The sequence below is a fragment of the Rousettus aegyptiacus genome, unplaced genomic scaffold (assembly GCF_014176215.1).
Source record: "Rousettus aegyptiacus isolate mRouAeg1 unplaced genomic scaffold, mRouAeg1.p scaffold_m13_p_9, whole genome shotgun sequence".
Lineage (NCBI taxonomy): Eukaryota > Metazoa > Chordata > Mammalia > Chiroptera > Pteropodidae > Rousettus > Rousettus aegyptiacus.
In genome coordinates, this window is record NW_023416312.1 from 104,853,114 (window position 1) to 104,876,299 (window position 23,186).

Here is a 23,186-nt window from a genome sequence, read left to right on the forward strand (position 1 = left end):
TCATATTGAACACTGTATCTGTGTGTAACGACATACTTTTCTAATCGGACGATCAGGATAGGGACCTGTCTGCTCTGCTAACACTCATTCTCTAGATCCTGCCCTCCTCCCTCACCCTCTGCCCCAGCTGTTCATATCCAGAATCTAGCTACATTTCCTGGTTTTCACTAATGACAGACCAGTTAGCTCCCTGTAAGGGATTTTTCCCATTTATTACACTACATTTGGTAAATAATTATCAAGCTCCTACCATGTTATAGGCATTACTGTTCTGGGGGCTGGGGCTGTCCTTTACCTCTCCCAATTATCTCAGGACAATGATGTTCTTCCCGTTTGTTAAAAAAATGAATTAAATCCTGGCTGGTAATTTACATAGTGCTGGCGAGAGCACTAGTAAGGAAGAGGAAAACCATGTTTTGTTCTAAATAGCTTCATTGAGGTATAATTTACACACCATACAATTCACCCATTTCAAGTATACAACTTAATGATTTCTTAGTAAATTTACTGAGTCATGCGACCATCACCAAAATCTAGTTTCAGAACATTTCCATTGCCCCAAAGAGCCCTCTCGTGCACTTAATCCCTGCCCCCCAGTTCCGGGCGACCATTTATTTTTTCTTTTCTGAACATTTTACATAAATGGAATCACACAATAGGTGGCCTTTTGGATATGGGACTCGCTTCCTTCATTTAGCATAATGTTTTCAAGGTTCATCCATTTTGTAGCACATATGTACTTTCTTTCTTTTTACTGCTCAATAATTTTCCACCATATTTTATCCACTCATAGATGAGGGACAGTGGTTTGTTTCTACTTTTTGGCTATTGTGAATGATGTTGCTGTGAGCCTCTATGGACAAGGTTTTGTGTTGATGTGTTTTCAGTTCCCTTGGGTACATCCTTAGGAGTGAAACTGCTGGGTCGTATGGTAAATCTATGCAGAACCACATTTCGAGTCAAGAATGGCATCTTCAATATTTATAGTATCTTAAGTCCCCTTCTGCATTCTACAGGCCTCCATCTACCTCTCATTGAATCTGCTTTTCCTCAAGCACAGCATCCAAGAGGCAGTACAAGGTGCATTAAAAAACATTCTATCCTGTTTTTTTTGTCTTAAATATTAATATAGCGATAGCATTCTACTAACTTTTCATTATCGAAGTGCAGCATTTCAGCTACTGTGCAGGTTTTGGAAGAACTTTATCTGGCCTAGAGACATAACTACTCTTAAAGCAGTCCATTGGATAGCCATGCAATAGAGTACTAAGAGGCCATTAAAAAAAGAACAGGAAGAGCACTATAAAGTGGTGCAGTGTGATTTCTAGGCTATGTTATTAAGTGAAAAGAAGCAAGGTGCAAAGAGTAACTATAGTATGCTACCTTTCGTGTAATGAAAAAGGAGAAATAAGAATATATACTCATTTGCTCATTTTTGCACAACGAAACACAGAAAGCACAAATATCTAATCATTATGTTGCACACCTGAAACTAATGTTATATGTCAATAATACCTCAATAAAAAATAATAATAAACACCGAAAAGATAAATAGAAATGAAGACAAATGGTTACTTACAGGGAGCAGTGGGAATGGGGTAGAGGGCATGGCAGCGAGCCTTTTCTGAGAATAGCTTTTTATATAGTTTTGACCATGTAAAGGTTTACATATTTTAAAAATAAAATCATATATAAAGGATAATAAAAGCAAATCTGAAGTTGAATGCAAAGAGAACTGCACAGAGGAAAAAAATGATTCAAGTAATTTTTAGTGTATCCTCAGTAGGGTATATTCCAAGGACAGAAAACTGCAAAGAACTTCTGAACTTGGGTTTGTTGTTGGTAGTGATATTGGTCTTGTAATTTTGAAGAATAAATGTATTGGTGTTGGAAAGCCAGGTTTTTATTGTAAGAAAAGCAAGATACAAATATGAAATGGGGAAAAGTGAGGGAGAACCCTGTGTATTGGATTTGAATGGGAGATATTAATATAAACTATGTATGTATGTATGTATGTATGTATGTACATATGTATTTTGCTCTCTCTACTGAAAGGGCATACAAGCAAAGATGTCCCAGTTTCTAAATACCATTCCCCACTAAAAACAAACAAACAAACACAACAAAAAACAAAATAGGCTGCTTGAAGAAATGGCTTTTATCAGGTCTGGAACATGGAATGAAAAGAGTAAGCCCAGAGCACCTTGTGCCAAAAAGCGAGGAAAGTGATCAAAGACTAATGGGTCATATTGAAAGGACACAGGAGCCAAAGTGAAGTGATTCCCATTGGACAAACTTGGGACAGTTTGAGTATCAAAAAGGTTAATGATGGTACTAGCTTATAACATTAAAAATGTATCAACAGAGTCTATGGCCAGGCCACCCTGAACAAGCCTGATCCTATCTGCTCTTGGAAGCTAAGCAGGGTCAGGGGCCTTGTTAGTACTTGGATGGGAGACCACCTAGGAAGGCCTAAAAAATAAGGCATTGTAAGCTGGCAAGGTCCTTGCAATCTGTGAGGTCAACCAAGGGTTGCCTCTCCTAAAAGAAAAAAAATGTGACAACGGAGGTAAGAAAAGGGGAAGCTCTTTATTGAATAAGTCCAGTTAATAAATGTAGAAGGAATTCAAGATTTAGAAAAATTACCCTTTTGCACTCTCCCAATATAATTGATTCAGGTGAAGATTATCAATGGATGCTAAAACTCTTGGGGTTTAAGGGCCAGGGTGAACAGAATATTCACACACTCTCTAAGTATCATCCCATAGATTGACAGATTACAAAAGGAAAAATATGCCTTTGCAATGGCGAGATCTGATGGTCACCATTTTTTGAAACATTAAAATTGAGCATCACCAATATTGGGAGAACCTGACATTGTGCCTCCTGGTAACCTTAATCGATTTGAAGAAGCCATCAGATGATTTTAGAATATGGAATATATTCCAGACAACTTGCCTGGATTCTTCCAACAATGTAGCCTCATGCAATGCAAAGAAAAAGGCTGGTGGATTCTGGAATGAGACTAAGGGGATGTAACCAAGTGCAAAGCATGAAACTTGAGAGGATGCTGGACTGAAACGTAAAATGCTCCAATTAGGACAATTGGGGAGCTATAAATGTTTTTTATGTTAAACGGCATTGGAGCAATGTTGGTTCTTAAAGATGTGATAATAGCATCATGGTTCTGTAGAAAAATGTCTTATTTTCAGGGCGAAGATTCACGATATCTGTAACCCACTTTCAAACGAAACAGAAAACACTGGCAAAATGTAAACAAATGTGAACCTAGGTGAAGGGTCAACTGTTCATGTTACCCCATGTTTTACTTCCGCATTTCCGGAAATAAAACGGAGGGGAAAATCTATTCGTGTGGGAAAACGTCAACTCAAAACAGCCAAGTCACACGGGTACCTCTGGCACAGTGCAATTTACGGTTGGTTTGTCTTTGGAATGGAAGGGAGAAGAGGGGTCACAGGACAGCAGCAAAGGTCTGATTCTACTCTTCCATGCACCACAGTGCGGTGACCGGCCGTCAGCAGACCCGGGGCGCTCCTGCCGATTGGCGGGAAGGTCCGGTGCAATGAGAATGTTCGTGCTCAGACGCGAGCGGGAGGGGGCGGGGCCAGACATTTTCTCTGACCAATCGCGTTCCAGATCCCCAGCCTCCTGATGGCGTGCGGTCGAATCGGAAGCCGATAGTAAAGTAGTAACAACGAGTCTACTTTCTCAGCGGACGGCCGATCCTTCCGGGTGCTTTCCTTATTCCGTTTCCGATAAGAGCCGGTAAGGTCAAGGGGCACTGTGAGTCACTTCTGTGCGACAAGTTTTTTCACTTCCGGTCTATGGGGTCCGGCTTGGATTTGTGGCTTCCCGCGTCCGCTGGCGGCAAGGTGGCCGCCATCATGTCAGACACCGACAGCGATGAAGATTCGGGTGGAGGCGGCCCATTTTCTTTAACCGGTTTCCTTTTCGGCAACATCAATGGAGCGGGGCAGCTGGAGGGGGAAAGCGTCTTGGATGATGTAAGGGGTTGGTGCTACTAGGGAGAGTAGATGGAGGACAGTAGAGGGTGCTTAGGGTCCGAGAAGAGAGGGTGCAGTGGGCGTAAGAGAGGAGGAAACGGCCAGCGGATGCCACCCTAGTGGCTCGGGGGCCGTAATGAAGAGTGGGGGGCTCCGTTCCGGGCGAGGGTGCAGGGCAGAGGGAGCAGCTGGCGAGCCCCAGGAGGTCAGGGCCGCCGAGCCGGGCAAGAACACCCTTGCCGATCAGGCAGAGGGAAAAGTAGCGGCTTAGGCTGGTGCGCTTGCTTTCAAACCGTTGCCATGAGAAGCTTCTTGGGGATTCTGGAAACTGCGTTTCTGACATCGCTGCTAGAGGGAAGACCGGACAGGACCTGCGGCAATTCATGTGCAAGCGCCGGTTCTTAGAAGTGACCAATCAAACCGTCCGGGCCAGGCCTTCGGGGACCTTACACTTAGATAGCTTTCCCGCTGTCCATCGACATTCGTGACATCGTGTCCTGTGCCCAACTTTCTTTTAGGTTCGTTTTCTCAAGGAGAAAATACCTCTCTCCCTTCTCCCCCGCAGCACACACGCGTTAGCGGCAAAGTTCTTGCCTTTGATCCAAAGCGACCTCAGCTGCCTTACTCTTTATTCAGGGCAACTGCCATTCCCTTATCTGCTCTCCATGGTGGTTCTTTGCAGAACCTCACACCACTTTATAAAGTATAGCAACAGAATTGGACGTTATGTGTTAAAGCTCTGATCAAGGGACTTTAGTGGAAGATTCACAGTCTTGAGTGTGATGATGCTTTTAGCACGCTGCAGCAGCGTTTTCATAGGCTTAGATAGCTTGGTGGACCAGAATAATAAGCCTTGTATGGGAAGCTTAGGTTTAGCTGTTGTCTTCGACTCTGGTGCTGTCCCTTTTTCAGGAGTGTAAGAAGCACTTGGCAGGCTTGGGGGCTTTGGGCCTGGGCAGCCTGATCACTGAACTCACAGCAAATGAAGAATTGACTGGGACTGACGGTGCTCTGGTAAATGATGAAGGTGAAGTTTGGGTCTTGGGGAGCAAAGGTGGGGAGGAGGCTAGCCACTTACTGTACCTGTCCTTTTCAGTGGGAAGGCAGTGAGAGTTACTTGCTGTTTGTTGAAATTAACCCCGCTTTTTTATAGGCTGGATCAGGAGTACAGAAGATGCTGTGGATTATTCAGATATCAATGAAGTAGCAGAAGATGAAAGTCGAAGATACCAACAGACAATGGGGAGCTTGCAGCCCATTTGCCATTCAGGTGACTCTTTGGTGTCATCGGCACCATTCCCGGTGTCTTTTCTTGCTGTGTGGTCCAGTTTGCTTCTCTGCGTGCTTTCTGCCATCGTTCCTGTTCTCCATGCCTTTGCTCTGCTCTCTCCCTTTGTCAGCTCAGTTCTAAGAGCCACTATCCTCTTCTGTGTTTTGGGGAAGTGTCACCATTCCTCATACTGGTTATTCCTACATTCTCGATGAATGTCAGGTAAAGATGATTATGCTTTCCTCCTTATCTGGTATTTGAGTAGCTATGGGCTTCATGGCATTGTTTTAGATGCTTTTTAAACTCAGTCTTTGGCCTCAGGAATTGGTAGTTCAAGAAAGGTTCAGTCTACAAAGTCATACATAAAAAGAGCACATGTACTTATTGGTTCAGCTTTTGTTAACCACTCACCACCTATGTGCTGACACGGTGTGCTTAGTGCTTGCTCACAGCATGGGTTTTTCTCCCTGATACGGAGTGCTGCGTTATAGAATCAATGTCAGAGTTGGAAGGGGTCTCAGTGATTATATATTCTTAATCTCATTATAGGTAAGGAAAACTTGAACTTTGGGGAACTTTAAAAAAATGTGGAACTTTATTAAAAGTTCTATAGTTAGCTAGTAGCAGACCTTGACTCATTCAACAACTCAGTTTTTTAGACAGGGATTGAGTACCTGTTACATGCCATAATATGTGATAGTATGATATGAAGGTAATAAAATCCAGTTTCTGATTTTGAGAAACTCAGTTCTGTGGTCTAGAACTTAGAGCTACTGGTCAGAGTTTATTCTTTGCATTGCTCTACACGGCTTCTCATTGCTTGAAACTTTTATGTGAAGTTGCTCATTGTTTATTCATTGCTCACCTCTTTGAGTTAGATTTCAGGGTGCTGAGGAATGTAGATAAAATCTTGGTAAATACTTGAACTTAGTTTTTTCAGGGTCTGTTAATGGATTTGAGTGCTGCTTATATAGAGAAAATAAGTGTTCCACATACATAAAAAGCAACCTAGAAAAAGGTAGAATATATAGGCCTTGCCTTCAGGGATACTGTTACATTTGAGGAAGATGGGATAAGTTAATGCAAAGCGTCATTAAGTATCACGAGAGGACATAAACCAGTTACAAACTCGTGTTTCTGTATGGAGTGTTACGTTTACTTTTGAGGGGCTGGCTGCCAGAATAGCTAAGTCAAATAGCATAACTTATTTTTGAGTTCTCTGAATTAGGGTAAAGGGAAGGTGCTGACAGCTCTGATTTTTAGGGTTGGGTTTTATTATCTTGGCTACAGATGGTAAAGGATAGGCGATGGTTTCTTACTTGGGTTTTATGAGCTGACCTGGAAAGGGAGGATGCTGCATTTGATAGAGGCTCAGTGCTCTGGGATGTTCTTTCCTAAGTTCCCTTGTTCTCTGAGGGTGCCTTCATCGATGTCCTTAGCTTCCTCATTCCCGGGAATTGGCCACTTAACATAGCTTGGTTTATAAGTGTGCTTCTTTGGAATAATTGGAAGTGGATGAAGGTCATTAGAAAAGGCTTCGTGGAGGTGAATTTTAAGCAAAATTTTGAAAGAAAAGATTTGATGAAGCAGCAGCAGGCTATTTTGGTTTAGAAACATGGCTTGTCTAAAGTTTTGAAGATAGAAATAAGCAAGTGGTGTGGGGGTAATTGACCAGATTTTCCTGAAAGGAGTGGAAAATATGCTGCCAAAAGTAGCAAGAACCAAGGACAGAGCAATTTAACAGCAACTTTATGCATGGCTTGGGAGTTGATGCTATAAAGGATTGTAAACCAATGTATATTGTTAAGTAAGAGGTAGGGTGGTATAATGAAAAGGAAATGAACTTTGGAGTCGGAATGTCATAGGTTCAAATGTCAACTCCATATTTAGTTTGACACTGGGAGGTTTGGATTTCTTGTTTGTAATCCTCAGTTTTCTAGTTCACAATAAAGGTGATAATGCTTACTTGATTGATAGGGCTTTTGTGGGCCTTTTAAGTTCATTATCATATGGCATTAAAGCACCTGTGAAATACACTGTTGTGATAGGTCTTTGTTAACCTTAGTTACCTTTCCTTCCTAAATGAAAATAAGTGCTGCTTGGTGATTTGGGGTTTGGATTAGAAAAAGAGTTAAGGGACAGGTTACTTGGAGACCGTTTTTGCGGGCTAGATGTATAGTTATCAAGGTCCAGAGTAGGGTGTTAGTTGTGGGCAATGACAGGCAGGGTCAAACTGGAAAATTGGTGATAAAACATCAGTAAGACTCAGTGAGTGAGGAAGTGCACTAGAAAGAGTACAGAATTTGTTGTTAAACCAGGCTTGAGTTTTGACTTTGTCACTTATTGTGTGATGCTGAATAAGTTGCTTCTATACATCAGAATAATTGCTGCATTACAACATTATTGGGAGGATCATAGGTGAAATAGCTACAAATACTTGGCACATAATGTAAACTCAGTAAGTGGAAGTTGTTGTAATGATGACTATTACTGATCGATTGGAAAGGTGTGTTGGGAGTAAGACATCGATGAAGGAGACAGGAGACTAAAGTCATAAGGTGGGAAAATGAGGATGAGGTGGTATTGATAGTAACAAAAAGGAATTTAAAAGAGGGGAAGGTTAGTCAGTGTGCTGTGAGATGCAGTTGTTGAATATCTGAGTGGGAAGGTTCTTTAGGTGGCAGAACGTGCATTGCAGTTGTAGAGGGGCTAAGTCAGGGCCAGACCTACAGATTTGGGTTAAATCTGGATAAAGGTGCTTTTTGAGAAAAGGGAATGGCAAGTGTGTAGAGGAATAAAAGTGGAATGTTCAGGACCAAGTATTGAGTGATGCCAGTGGTTAAAGTGCAGTGAAAAGAATAACCAGCTGCAGAAAGTAGAAAAAATGTGTCCAAAACTTGGGAGGTCAGAGGAAAGTCCGATCTTAAAGGAAACTGACCGTAAGAAGTATGTTAAATTCAATCATGAGATTGAACAGGGTGAAAATAAAAAATAAAACAGGATTTGATCAGGAGAAGGAGCAAAGTTTTTAAACAGTTCTGGGGATTGCCCTAAATGCCTGTATGAGGTATACATGGTGTTAACAGCATTTGGCGGTATCGTAATGTCATCTCTTTCTGAAGACAAGCTGCATCTCCTGTGTGTTCTTAAGGGATCTGCATAGTGGTTCATGTGGTGCTTTAAATTCTTGAGTGACAAGGAAGCTCAAGGCTGTTTTGTGGCATTCTGGATATTGAGGCGATCACCTTCTTGGTTTTATTAGATTATGACGACGACGACGACTATGATGCTGATTGTGAAGACATTGATTGCAAGTTGATGCCTCCTCCACCTCCACCCCCGGGACCGTTAAAGAAGGATAAGGACCAAGATGCTCTTACCGGTGGTAAGCAGAGACTGGTTACTTTTGTCTAAGGAGCGAGTTCCATTCCTCGCTCAGTCCAGCCTTTTGGCATGCACACAGGGTACTATTAAAATTAAGCTATTGGGAAAAGGATACAGCGTCCAGGGATTCATACAGTTTCGAAATTTCCATGTTATCAGGAAGGTTTACTTTTAAAACATTTGGCAACAGTTTTTTAGCATGCACTCAAGAAAAAGTTTAGGTCAGTGGTTCTCAAATCTGGCCGCCCATCAGAATCACCTCAAGTGTTTAAAAAAGTACAGATTCCTGACTCTCACCCCTGAAAGATCTGATTCAGAAGATCTGGAGTAGACCCCCCCCCAAGAATTTCATAGCATTCTCCAAGTAATACTAGTATTTGGAAGCTACCTGTTTCGATGATTCTCTTCAAAAGAAATGATTAAATAGGGAGGACACCCTAGAATGTATATAAGAGCCAACTACCAGATTCAGAGATTTCAAAAGCAGGGTCTTCAGTGGTCATCTCACTTCTTTCTGTATCTGTGACAGTAGTAACCCTGTCCTAGGCTAGAAGATTGGGGAAGAGCGGTGTCTGATCCCTCTGTATTTTGAGGCTTATGTTAACCTAAATTCCTCCTATTGGAACTTGTAAGTCATTTCCCTTTTAGTCTGCAGGCTAAGTAGCATCAGTTAACTTCATGCCATTGATCTTATTTCATGCTAAGTAACTTCGTTGTTCTCTTATGGGGTAAAACAAATTCTCCAGCTTATGAACTGGACATGGTAAGGCCTGACTGGTATAAAAGTGTTACATAATTTTGCTCACATTCCTTTAAGTTGACATACTTACAGAAATTAGTAAATGTAGTAATAGTCTCTGTTTTCTCTCATCACAACCCTAGGGTACAAGGTGCAAGGTGAGTTGGGCATGGTGGGAGATACTGAGTTTGAATGAATTCTCTGGGGCCAAACTAGTAGTAATCTGGGTGCTTGGAACTATATCCCCTGCCACTGAGCCATGCACATCGCCTGGAGTGGGTGTTGGCTGAATTTGAGGAAAAATGCTCACAGTTACATGCCAAAGGGCTTTCTCTTCCTCATTGCAGTGTCTCAGGATGGAGAAGGCATCATCTTGCCCTCCATCATTGCCCCTTCCTCTTTGGCCTCAGAGAAAGTGGACTTCAGTAGTTCCTCTGACTCAGAATCTGAGATGGGACCTCAGGAAGCAACACAGACAGAATCCGAAGATGGAAAGCTGACCCTACCATTGGCTGGGATCATGCAGCACGATGCCACCAAGCTGTTGCCGAGCGTCACAGAACTTTTCCCGGAATTTCGGCCTGGGAAGGTACTTTGTGTGGAGAATACCCACATTGCAAAACACTGACCTCTTCTGAATACTAAGTTCTGTTGTTATGATGCCTCACATAAAACGGATGAGACCTGAAGGTTTCCTCATTCAGGAACATTGTGTCACGTCTTTTTCCATAAGTTGTATACATTGTAGTACATGTGATTTATACAGTTCCCATTAGTGTTGTCTTGAACCTAGTCCAGATTATTAAGGGCCACTTCTTTACTCTTTGGATGCATGTCGTGAATAGGATTTTTTTTTACGAGTTCAGCCCTTTTTGGTCCCTCCCTGACAGTCGGGTATTCTCCTTGTGGGAGTTTCCAGATGCTCCTGTGTTTCTAGCTGACATTGAGTCTCTGACATAGTAATATCGTTTGTGTTCTAGGTATTGCGCTTCCTACGTCTTTTTGGACCAGGGAAGAATGTTCCATCTGTTTGGCGGAGCGCTCGGAGAAAGAGGAAAAAAAAGCACCGTGAGCTGATACAGGAAGAGCAGATCCAGGAGGCAGAGTGCTCGGTGGAATCAGAAGTCAGCCAGAAGTCGTTGTGGAACTACGACTACGCTCCGCCACCGCCTCCAGAGCAGTGTCTCTCTGATGACGAAGTAGGCAAAGTAGAGCTACCTGGGAGTAGGAGCTACAAGGGGAACAGATGAGTGCTCTCCAGTTTGTCTGAACTGGAAATAGCACCTGAGCAGGCAGAGTCCTGTGTTGATTATGAGTGCTCATGAGTTCAGTCGCAGTGGCTATCCCTTCTTTATTGTAATAGACAAAGATTGGGGGAGGCAGATTACAGCAATATCCCTGCTGGTGAATAGGAAAGTTTGGATGATAGACGGGGTGTGCCCTGAGATACTGTCGCGGTTCATGTTCTGACCCCAGTCCTGTTCAGGAAGCATCCTCGTGGCTCCTCTAAGTCCCTCGCCTGCCTGTTAACGCCCATCTAGGATGGGGGAAATTCTCCTCCCCTCCTGCATTGTTCCGTTACAGATCACAATGATGGCTCCCGTGGAGTCCAAGTTTTCCCAATCAACTGGAGATATAGATAAAGTGACAGATACCAAACCGAGAGTGGCAGAGTGGCGTTATGGGCCTGCCCGACTGTGGTATGATATGCTGGGTGTCCCTGAAGATGGCAGTGGGTTTGACTATGGCTTCAAACTGCGAAAGATGGAACACGAACCTGTGACAAAATGTAAAATGACGGAGGTAAGCCACATTGGCGAGAGGAGTCAGTGTGCCTAGGGCCACATCAGTTTTACTGGACTTTTCAGTTGGGGAGATATTGCATAGGGTTTCTTTGGTGGGAGATTTAGGCGTCTAAGCCTTCTGCTTGGTGTGGGATGCCACCCTGGCAACTGGCCCCCTGCAAGGATTCTGTTTGTGAAGTGAGTGCTGTGGTCCACTAGGAGTAAGAAGAGGCAGACATTCCTCCATGATCAGATTCTTGTCTCAAGTCAGGGACCACACATGATGCCTCTGATGTGGGATTCAGAGTGGGAACTTTGAGCAGTGACCATTGAAGGACTTGCTACTCCTTCCTTTCTTCTGCAGGACTGTAGGACACTTGAGGACAACAGTGGCACTGACCTTCTGGCTGATGAAAACTTCCTGATGGTGACACAGCTCCATTGGGAGGATGACATCATCTGGGATGGGGAGGATGTCAAACACAAAGGGACAAAACCTCAGCGTGCAAGCCTGGCGGGCTGGCTTCCTTCCAGCATGACAAGGAACGCCATGGCTTACAACGTTCAGCAAGGTGCGCTGCCGGGCTGGCTGTGCCTGCCACACTGCCCTTTGTCTCGGTCACCCTAGGTGGGCGTAGCTGTGATCTTTGCTGCTGCTGAGGGACAGTGAAACATTCTGAGCCTGAGCCCTGATTCTAGGCCATAATAATTTTTTTACACTGTTAATAAGCTAGGATGGGACTCTGGTTTCTCATTAGAAAAATGGGAGAACTACTCTGAAGTTAAAGATCTTGCTGAGGTCTAACAAAGCTTTAGAGTCTGCTTTTGTTTCTGAAGCCCGTTTCTTCATTCTAGAATTTGCTTTTTCTCTCTTTAAATATGCAAAAAAAAGTATGCTATGAAGAAAACTCCAAAAATGAAATACAGTGTCAGAAATCACTGGTAATCCTTTGCAGAGATTATCACTTATTAACTTTATGGTGTATTTTGTTCTTGATTTTTTGTTTTCTGCGTGTGTATGTGGGTGAGCTCATTGCTGTAGGTACAGTTTTGTGTACTATGCTTTTCACGTAAATATTCTGTGTCATTGGAAGTTCTTAAAAGTAATGACACGGGATCTCATTTTAAATAGAGAAAAAGATACGAAATGGCATATTTAACATCCTGTTTATGTAAGTGAAAAAAAGCAAAAAAAGCACACTGTATAAACATAGAAAGCGGACCAAAAGGAAATACACTGTGGAGTGCACAGTGGTTGTTTCTAGTTTGTAAGATCACAACTTGTTTTCTTTATACCTTTTTCTCTTTTCCAAATTTTTCTCAGTTACCCTGGATCACTTTTATAATTCAGAGGGAAAAAATTTATTTTTAAATCTAAGGAATAGTTTTTTTTCTTCCATTCTTTCTAAACACTTTATTGGCTGCATAGTATTATATGAAAGTTTTCATAGTTTACCAATAATTATTGTATTTTAACCTATTTATTGTTAGCATATTTTCCCGTATCATTTATTGCCATAATTTATTTTACTAGTCTCTTACAAAACATTTGGTCATCCATATTTTGACTATTAAAAAAAATACTGCAACAAACATATTTGTCTACACTTTATTAAAGTGAGAAATACCCTTATAAGGGTCTCTTTCAGTCACATGAGTAATGCTACAAACATTTGCTCTTTCCCTTTGCTAGAATCATAAGTGTTAAGTCTGTTACTGTTTCTTTCTTCCATTTTGACCAGGTTTTGCGGCCACCCTGGATGACGACAAGCCTTGGTACTCCATTTTCCCCATTGACAATGAGGAGCTGGTGTATGGGCGCTGGGAGGACAACATCATTTGGGACGCTCAAGCCATGCCCCGGCTGCTGGAGCCTCCTGTTTTGACACTTGACCCTAATGACGAGAACCTCATTTTGGGTATGATGCTGGCAGGGCCATTGTTCCTTCTTCGTAACTGCCAGTTAGCTTCCTGCTAACGTGAGGGAGCAGGAAGGACTCAGAAGGGTTGGGAAGGTGAAGATTAGAAGCTTCTAGGTAGCAGTTGGAGAGAGCAAAGTTTGTGGTCAGTTTCCCGTATTCATGTATTGTTTAGGGAAAAGTCATATGCGAGAATGTTGGAAAGTCGTGCCTTTGAGATGTTGGGAGTATAGTCTGTCTGGTGAGAGTGACTCCCGAAGTAGAGGCGGTCTGGGATGGAATGCGAGATCTGGCTTGGAACTGCAACACTACCAGTGGGCAAGGCGACTCTTCGGGAATGGCAACTCCAGAGCAACTTGTTTCATCCTCAGAAATTCCTGATGAGAAGGAAGAGGCCACCTCCAACTCCCCCTCCAAGGAGAGTAAAAAGGAGTCATCTCTGAAGAAGAGTCGAATTCTCTTAGGGAAAACAGGAGTCATCAAGGAGGAACCACAACAGGTTTGTGAAGGGCAGAGGGGCTTGGCGTTTTGAAGAACAAAGGTAATGGAGAAGGGGAGTCTGACTAAGGTTTATTTGATGATCTGTCATTAGAACATGTCTCAGCCAGAAGTGAAAGATCCGTGGAATCTGTCCAATGATGAATATTACTACCCTAAGCAACAGGGTCTTCGAGGCACCTTTGGAGGGAATATTATCCAGGTAAAAAGCATTTTTTCTGTGGCAGTTGGGAGCCACTGAATTGTTTTGATGGAGGATGCAGGTAAATCTTGCCTAGGCCGGAGTTAGTGTTCAGTTTGAATTTCCATCTTTTCTGTTCCAGCATTCGATTCCGGCAGTGGAGTTACGGCAGCCCTTCTTTCCCACCCACATGGGGCCCATCAAACTCCGGCAGTTCCATCGCCCACCTCTGAAGAAGTACTCCTTCGGGGCACTATCACAGCCGGGTCCCCACTCAGTCCAGCCCTTGCTGAAGCACATCAAAAAGAAGGCTAAGGTATGCTCGAACCCTGGTGAGAAAAACAGCTATAGAAGACTTTAAAGTATACATTGGGGAAATGGACTGGATGTTAGATGACATTAGGGAATTAGTGTTTTATTCTCTCTGATGTGATAGAATAGTGTCATTTTGGAGAGTGTTTTTATTTTTAGGAGATGCATGCGAAAATGTCTAAGCTGTAAAGTGTGTGCCATGATAACTGCAACTTTCAAAAATAGTTCAGAATCTCTAGAGAGAGAGTTATAACTAAAACAAATGGCAAGAATGTAAACAGTTGTATCTAGGACATGGGATAATGTTTATATGTTTGAAAACTTTTGCAATGACATTGAAAAAGGCAAGGTAAAATTATTTTTAGTGTTGTCTCTGAATGAACAGCATCAATGTGTGAAGTGATTGTCCTTTCAGGAGCTGGATTGTATTCTTTTTGTTCTGGGCAGATGAGAGAACAAGAGAGGCAAGCTTCAGGTGGTGGAGAGATGTTTTTCATGCGCACACCTCAGGACCTCACAGGCAAAGATGGAGATCTTATTCTAGCAGAATATAGTGAGGAAAATGGACCATTAATGATGCAGGTTGGCATGGCAACCAAGATAAAAAACTACTATAAGCGGGTGAGTCTCCGTTCAGAAAATCTTTATTAACATAGCTGTAGTTAGCTATCCAGTGATAACTTATGAACATGTATTTTGTCTTTTCTACACTGTAAATTTCTTGGGAGAAAGGAAGGGTATCTTTTTTTGCAGTTAGTGTAAGTTAGTAAAATGCCATGCTCATGGAATATTTTGTGCAGGTTTATTGATTAGGTTCTGTGACAGTAACGCGGTCTGCTGTTCCCTATAGAAACCTGGAAAAGATCCCGGAGCCCCCGACTGTAAATACGGAGAAACCGTGTACTGCCATACTTCTCCTTTCCTAGGCTCTCTCCATCCTGGCCAATTGCTGCAGGTGAGGGATTCTTTCCTGTTATAACTCGTTCCTAGGGTAGTTGACAGGTGAGGAGCCAGTCGGCCTAGAGAGAACCGATTCTAGGTGATTGAGATACTATCCAGGTATCAAATATGGGGGAGAGCAGTACAATCCAGGAGTTTCTTTGATCTTTCTATTAAAACTGGCTCTTCATTGTGTTATTCATAGGTTAAATTTAAAAAAAAACCTGAAACTAAGAAGAAAATAAAATCTTTCAAAAAGTAAGCACATAGACTAGATATTTAAAAGTAGCTTTTTGAAAATACACACTGGTAAGAAGTCCAGAAACATCTGGGTGGAATAGGAAAGTCAACCTGGGATTGATACTTTACTATAGTTAATTTTAATTTGTATGTGTAAAACTGGTATGTTTTGATTATATTAATTGCGGTCATGTTGCGTATTGAACCACACCTGAAGCATGCGGTCTCCAGCGACAGTGAAGGTTCCCCCGCCCTTCTTTGTTCTGCTGGATGTAGAGAGGCCCCTTAGTAGCATGGCCTTTACACATTTTGTCAGGGGGCAGCTTAGAGGCCCACAATGATGTGAGGACATCTTTAGCACTTCCTGCCTTTTCTCCTCCACTGGATTTTTCTTAGCCATCTTAACCACTCTCCCTACTTTTGTACCGAGTTTATTCCCTTCTTACTGTTGCTCATTCTACAAAAGCATCTGCAAAGCCTTTTCTTTATCCTTTACATCTGTAGTCCACTTCCCGCCACATTTTGAGTATTTTATACTGTTCTGACATTCTCCCCCTGTAACTTCCTTTTGAGATTTTCTACCAATCCATCTCCTTTTGTGGCTGCTTCTGTTGTCTGTTGAAGATCCTTTGTATCTTCTGTAATTTTTTCTTTTTGTATTTCACATTTAGATTTTCCATACCCAAATGTTGAAGATTCTTCTTCTGTCCACTTTTCTGATTTTCTGAGAAGTCTGTCTTTAGCGTCACATGCTTCTTGTGACAGTTGATCCCTGTCTGACTGTCACTTAAACAAGCTCAGATGTTTCAGTCCTACATGTTTAGTCTCCTCTAGCCCACTTTCTACTTTTTTCTGTCTTTAATTTATTTAACGAATATTTTGATCTCATCTGCATTATGTCAGAGTCTATGTTGGGATCTAGGATAGCCAGTATAGAACTTGTTAGTTTTTAAAGTTAATTTTCATATATGATTCCCATAGCAATCCTGTGAGGTACAGGCATTTTAAGTGTCTGTTTTGTAGCTGAGGAAAATGAAGCTCAGAGATGTTATCTGGTGTTAGACAGTGTATAGCAGCAGAGCAGCCAGTGTCATTTGAATCCACATCATTAAGCTCCCCAACTGGTGACTCTTAAAGATAGCCAGTGGTAAGACGTTACCTGTCTAATCCCACTGCATAGTCCGTATTACAGTTTATTTACGTTGCCGGATGGATCTGAGATGGTGGAATGGGGACGGAGAGCACAGCAGCTCGATTTTCCTTCATCATTAGCTGAATGTCCTAGGGCTTCTCTGTATGTAAATTCTGTGTTTTCACTTTCGCTAGGCATTTGAGAACAATCTTTTTCGTGCTCCAATTTATCTTCATAAGATGCCAGAAACTGATTTCCTTATCATTCGGACAAGACAAGGTTACTATATTCGGGAATTGGTGGATATCTTTGTGGTTGGCCAGCAGTGCCCCTTGTTCGAAGTTCCGGGGCCCAACTCCAAAAGGGCCAATACACATATTCGAGACTTTCTCCAGGTAAGAATGAGAGGCAGAGAGGGGATCAGGGTGCCCATGACAGGGTATGTATATTTGGGGGCACGTCAGGAAAGATAAAAGCATAAAGGGTTCAGCAGTGGAAGGGGCCCTGAGGACTTTCATCGTTTACTCTGCTACATAAACCTTTGGTTTGTCGGGCAGGTTTTCATTTACCGTCTCTTCTGGAAGAGTTTGGATCGGCCACGGCGGATCCGAATGGAAGATATAAAAAAAGCTTTTCCTTCCCATTCAGAAAGCAGCATCCGGAAGAGGCTGAAGCTCTGCGCCGACTTCAAACGCACAGGTCGTCCGTTGTGGCGGATTATTTGTTCCCTCTGCCTCTTTCCAAGATAGGAATCATGGCTTTCAATTAAAGGATAAGCATACAGTTCATAAATCGGAAATAGAAATTGGTAGTCATCAAAAGGGGGAGAGGTAGTAAATCATCTTAAGCTCTGATGGCTTTTTGATTTTTGCCCGCCGGGAAACGCAGCGTGGTCGTTGGAGGTCTTAGATGAGATGTAGGAAACCCAGCAGCACAGCTTTTCTTGGCCAGTCAGGCTAACTCCGTCCAGGCCTGCTGCTGCCTTCTAGAACAATGCCTGGTTCAGTCTTGGTTTGCTATCCCTGTTGCTGTCAATAACAGGGCCTTGGGAATTCAGCACAGTCTCATTCTCTCTCTCATCTTTTCTAGGGATGGACTCAAATTGGTGGGTGCTGAAATCGGATTTCCGCTTACCCACCGAAGAAGAGATCAGAGCTATGGTGTCTCCAGAGCAGTGCTGTGCTTATTACAGCATGATAGCTGCGGAGCAGCGACTGAAGGTAAAAACACCTTTTTCTTCAGCGCTACCTGTGCCTGTGGGTGTTTTCACAGAGATGAGGATGAGAATGGTGCTCACTGGTGTAGAAATGATGGTTACTAGGCTATTACCAGTTATTTCAAAATTCTGAGGTACTCTGCATACATTGGTGCTGGGGAAAACGACAGTGTAAATGTCAGTGGGATGGCTTAACGAGGGACCGAGGGCACATTGTTTTGCCTTGAAAATGGTGCCTCATCCATTTGGGTAGGCCCTGTTCTTTACAAGAGAGGTGTGTAAGCAGGGAAAGTACTTCTCAGTTTCTTACCTTCCTGGTGGCCAGAGATGATGATGGTGCTGCGCACGTGGCTCAGAGAAGCCCAGTGTCCTCTGGCTAAGATCGGAAGGATCTAGCTAGGGTGGGGTAACATGACTCTGTCCCACTGACTTAATGAGCATTGCCATTTAGCTTCCTATGTGCCATGTATCGGCTGGTAAGGCCCTTGCACTGTGGTGCTATATCTTAGGGCAGCCTAAGGATGTAGCATGGCGACAGATACAGTGAAGACTGTACAGAATCTATTCTGTATGCAAAACGTGCTTTCGTATTCTGTACTTGGTGTTCAGTGTAACTCGTGTTTTGTGTTTTCCAATTTATCGATTAGTTTATTGATGATGATTTTATCCTCTTCCAGGATGCCGGCTATGGTGAAAAGTCCTTTTTTGCTCCAGAAGAAGAAAATGAGGAAGATTTCCAGATGAAGATAGATGATGAGGTAAGGCTTTACACTAATTTTTGTTAGTACACTTCATTTATCCTTTTAAAAAACCCAGCTTTATTGACACAAGATTGATACAGAATAAACAGCATGTACTCAAAATGTACGGTATGGCATGTCTTGGGGTATGTTTATACCTGTGGAATCTTTAGTGTGTCTGTCGCTCCCAGAAGTTCCTCAGTGTCCCGTTAAAATCCCTGTGTTCTCTCCACCTTCCCTCTTCTCTGACAACCACTGTTCTGCTTTCTGTCTCTGTGAATTGGACTACTCTAGGTACTTCACCTAAGAGGAATCACACAGTGTTTGTTTTGATGTGAGAAGTTTATTTCCTGTAGCATAATATTCTCAAGATTCGTCTATGTTGTAATGTATGTCAGAATTTCCTTCCTTTTTAGGCTAATACTCCATTGTATGTATAGACCACATTTTTCTTATTTATTCACCCATCGTTGGACATTTGGGTTGTTTCCACGTCTTAGCTGTTGTGAATGTGAGTGCGCAGCTACCTGCTTTCAGTTCTTTTGCATATATACCCAGAGGTGGGATTGCTGGATCATGTGCTATTTATTTTTTTAGGTTTTCGAGGAACATCCATACTGTTTTCCAAAGCAGCTGCACCATTTTACATTTCTATCAATGCTGTATAGGAGTTTAAATTATTTCACACCCTTGCCAACATTCGTTATTTATTGTTTTTATTTTTTTGATAGCAGCCATCCTAATGGGTATGAGGTATTATCTCATTGGGGTTTTGATTTGCATTTCTCCTCATAATTAATGTTTTTGAGCATCTTCTCACGTGCTTATTGGCCATTTGCATGTCTTGTGAGAAATGTCTATTCAAGTCCTTTGCCCATTTTTGAATAGGGTGGTTTTTTGTTGAGTTGTAAGAGTTCTTTACATATTCTGGATATTAATCTCTCATTAGATGTATGATTTACAGGTATTTTCTCCCATTCCATAGGTTGCCTTTTCACTATGTCGTGTCCTTTGATGAAGAAACACTTTTAATTTTGATGCAGTCCAGTTTATCTAATTTCCTTTTTGTGTCTTGTGCTTTTGATTCCATACCAAGATATCATTGCCAGTGTCATGAAGCTTGCTCCCTGTATTTTTCTTTTAAGAGTTTTATATTTTTAGTTCTTATGTCTAGATCTTTGATCCATTTTGAGTTAATTCTTTATACGTATAAGGTGTAGGTTCAACCTCCTTGGTTTTGTGTATGGATATTCTGTTTCCCCAGCACCACTTGTTGAAAGTATCCTTGTCTTCTTTAAATCTGCAATTATGTTGCAATTCATCCAGGCTATTGTGTATATTGATAGATTGCTATTCTTTATTGCTACAATTTATTTCATAGTGTGACTGTGTCACAATTCAAATAGCTAGTAACCCACTGAAGGACATTTTGATTGTTGCCAATTCTTGGCTATTATGAATAAAGCTGCTATGAATATTCACGCATACATCTTCGTTTGGACAGATGTTTCCTTTTTTCTTGTATAAATACCTAAAAGTGGAATTGCTGCATCATACGGTGATTCTCTGTTTAACCTTTGGAAGCACTGCCAGGCTGTATTCCACAGCGGCTGCACGGTTTTACATTCCTACCAGCAGCGTGTGGGACTGGCAATTTCTCTACATCCTTGTCAATACGTATTTTCTGTTTTTGTTTATGGCCCTCCTGGGGGGCATGAAGTGATCTTACTGTAGTTTAATTTGCATTTCCCTGATGACTAAGAGTGTTGAGCTTCTTTTCATGTGCTCATTTATCATCCAGATATCTTCTTTGATCTAGTGTGTGTTCATCTCTTTCGCCTATTTTTATTTTTAATTGGTTGCTTGATTTCTTACTGAACCTCGAGAGTTCTTTAGGTATTCCAGGTTGAGTCCTTTATCAGATGCGTGATTTGAAAAGATTTTCTCCCGGTCAGTGGCTTGTCTTTTAGTTGTCTTAACAGTCTTGAAGAGCAGAAGTCCAACTTGTCAATCCTTTCTGTCGCTTGTTTGGTGTTGTATCGAAGAAGTTTTTATCTAATTCAAGGTCACAAAGATTTTCTCATGTTTCCTTTTAAAAGTTTTATTGTTTTTAGACCTTATATTTAGATCCATTTTGAGTTAATTTTTGTATAGGGTGCATGGTATAGATTAAGGTTCATTTTTTGCATATGAATACTGTCCAATTATTCTAGTACCATTTGTTATTATACTCTCTTGTCCAGACACATCCTTTGGGTCCTTATTTCTTTCAGGAACAAGTCCTTACCATGATTTACAAGAATCTTGGGTCTCCGTCTGCCCCTATCCTCTCATCTGTCGTTGCGCATCTTGTACTCTAAGCTCCAAACATATTAAAGTCTATTCAGTTCCCTAAATTTATTTCTGTTGCCTCCCAGGACTTCATAACTGCTGTTGTTGCCTGTGCCTAGAATATTTTTTGTTCACTCTTGTACTGTTGACCTTCACTTACAAGTTATACTCTCTTAGAACATTTCCCTGACTCTTGCCCTCACTCATACCCTTCATTCAGATTGGATCATCATCCTTTATGTACAAATAGCATTTTGTTTCCTTTCCTATCATAGCACTGATCGCGGACCATTGAATTTGATTGGTTGGTTGTCTCTTCCTTGCTAACATGAGGTCCATGAGAAAGTAGCACTCACGTGTGGTAGATGGTCAAATGAATAAGTGAATGAATGAGTGATTGTAAATGAGGTCAGACAGTGCAGGAACAGAAGCATTGTTGTACTGTTCTTTTGAGACTGGAGTGAAAAGTGAATGTCTTAAGAGTTTTAGAAATTAAAAGTTCTGTTAAATGGTCTTCAAGACTAAATCTTGGATAGAGAACTGGCCACTCTCTAGCTAATCATGTATAATCTTGACTGGTCTTCATGGACGAGCACATTCTCTTTGTCTTAATGCCCTGATTATTTTGTGTGGTTAGTAAATACTATTTAGGGTCCCAGGAGAGGACAGGCTTTGACCAAACCAGTGTCAGAGGTAGAATGGTCTTAGGTTTGGTGCTGCCGGGGACGGGGCCAGTGCTTTGTAAAGCATGAGAATATACAGGTGATTCTAATGGGGCCATTTGAGCAATTGGACATGCAAATGCAGTCATCAGTCTAATGCCTCTGCGCATTGGCGGGGCACACGGTCTTTGAGGACTCTCAGTTAAGCTCAAGGATAAGTGGGCTGAATGGTCCCACAGTTCCACATGGTCCTTGCACTGTCTGAGATCTCGCCTTCTTTTTAGTAACATGAGGTAACTACCGTGGGAAAGAATAACAGCAAGCTAAGTTCTGGGTAGCTTGATGTAGCTGTTACTTTTCGTGGACAGTTTACGAAAGCCTCAGATTGTACATTTTCGTAATTACTCCAGCCTTGTAAGTATGGCTGAACATACAGTGAACTTCCCCCCAGCTCTTAGGATCTTTTATTATACCTCAGGTTCGCACTGCTCCTTGGAACACCACAAGGGCCTTCATTGCTGCCATGAAGGGCAAGTGTCTCCTGGAGGTGACTGGGGTGGCAGATCCCACGGGGTGTGGTGAAGGATTCTCCTATGTGAAGATTCCAAACAAACCAACACAGCAAAAGGTAAGACTGTCTGAATTCCCAGAAGCTGAAAATTAATGGATGAGGAAATGGAGGGCGAAGTGGTGGGTGAGGTGGAGGCTCTGGAAAGCAGTTAGGGCCACAATTATCTAGCAGTTAGTACCCTGTGTTGTGGAGAGCAGTTAAGCTGCCATGATGAACTTAGATACCTACTAGAAGGAATTAAGCTTAGTGGGTTTCTTAACCTGTTTTGTTCTGGTTTTGAGGTAGGATGATAAAGAGCCTCAGCCCGTGAAGAAGACAGTGACAGGAACAGATGCAGACCTCCGTCGCCTGTCTCTGAAAAATGCCAAGCAACTGCTACGTAAATTTGGTGTTCCTGAGGAAGAGGTGGGTGTGGAAGAGGAAAACTTTGAGGCTCTTAGGGGCTTTGTATGCAGAAGGAAAAGCCAGGAAGCAGGTAGAAGGAACCGTCTGAAGAGTTTTGTGGTGTGGGTTGTACTCAACTGGATCTTGGATATCTAACTTTCCCAAACCTTTCTGTTTAACCTTCTTTGGGTAGTTTTTTTTTGTCTATTCCTCTAACCGTGTTCCTTAGTTATTTGAGATCCCTTAATGATTTGTATGCGTGTGTGTCAAACCCTCCTGTAGATTAAAAAGTTGTCCCGCTGGGAAGTGATCGATGTGGTACGTACAATGTCAACAGAGCAGGCCCGCTCTGGAGAGGGGCCCATGAGTAAATTTGCCCGCGGATCGAGGTTTTCTGTGGCTGAGCATCAAGAGCGTTACAAAGAGGAATGTCAGCGCATCTTTGACCTACAGAACAAGTACGTTGTTGCAGAGCTGTAAAAAATCCAAGCTGGACGTGGCGGTGGGGTCCCAGCACTGTTTTCTAATGACTGGGAGGTCACCTCAGAACAATTACCTGGTCAGGTGTCTGAGAGCATTGAGGGCGGGGTCTGTGCATAGCACTGCTAGAGAACCTGCTTGACAGAGGTTTCGACTGTCAAGAGGCACTCGGTTTGAGCTTTGGTTCCATGACCACTTTTGTGGTCTCCTTAGGCTTGGCAGCCATTGCAGTGGTGATCGGGGACAGGTAGCGTCTGTTTTCTGAAGGCTTACTGGTGAGAGGGTGATAATGCCCTGTTAAAAATGAGCGGCATGCTGATATGTTTCTCAGGCTTTCTCCAGGAATTCTGGATGTGAAATGCACGTTTCAAACTTGCCT

General features: G+C 42.4%; 1 protein-coding gene across 8 annotated transcripts in view; it reads left to right on the forward strand.

Annotated features, from left to right (window-relative positions):
• Positions 1-3,767: 3,767 nt before the first annotated feature.
• TAF1 (TATA-box binding protein associated factor 1) overlaps positions 3,768-23,186 on the forward strand; it is a 55,850-nt gene continuing 36,431 nt past the window's right edge. For 3 of the 8 annotated variants that reach the window (XR_004952807.1, XM_036226516.1, XM_036226517.1), the window contains exons 1-22: positions 3,828-4,025; positions 4,938-5,052; positions 5,179-5,295; positions 8,558-8,680; positions 9,766-10,007; positions 10,399-10,617; positions 11,003-11,221; positions 11,567-11,774; positions 12,945-13,121; positions 13,297-13,362; positions 13,493-13,620; positions 13,714-13,821; positions 13,943-14,116; positions 14,560-14,733; positions 14,963-15,067; positions 16,618-16,818; positions 16,981-17,122; positions 17,513-17,643; positions 18,317-18,397; positions 21,851-22,000; positions 22,229-22,348; positions 22,610-22,785. Coding sequence is in view for 7 of the 8 variants with exons in the window: in XM_036226516.1 (XP_036082409.1) it covers positions 3,846-4,025; positions 4,938-5,052; positions 5,179-5,295; positions 8,558-8,680; positions 9,766-10,007; positions 10,399-10,617; positions 11,003-11,221; positions 11,567-11,774; positions 12,945-13,121; positions 13,297-13,362; positions 13,493-13,620; positions 13,714-13,821; positions 13,943-14,116; positions 14,560-14,733; positions 14,963-15,067; positions 16,618-16,818; positions 16,981-17,122; positions 17,513-17,643; positions 18,317-18,397; positions 21,851-22,000; positions 22,229-22,348; positions 22,610-22,785 (3,356 nt within the window). In the remaining variant the exon portion in view is untranslated. The other 5 variants (XM_036226520.1, XM_016151004.2, XM_036226519.1 and 2 more) reach the window with 4 other exon arrangements.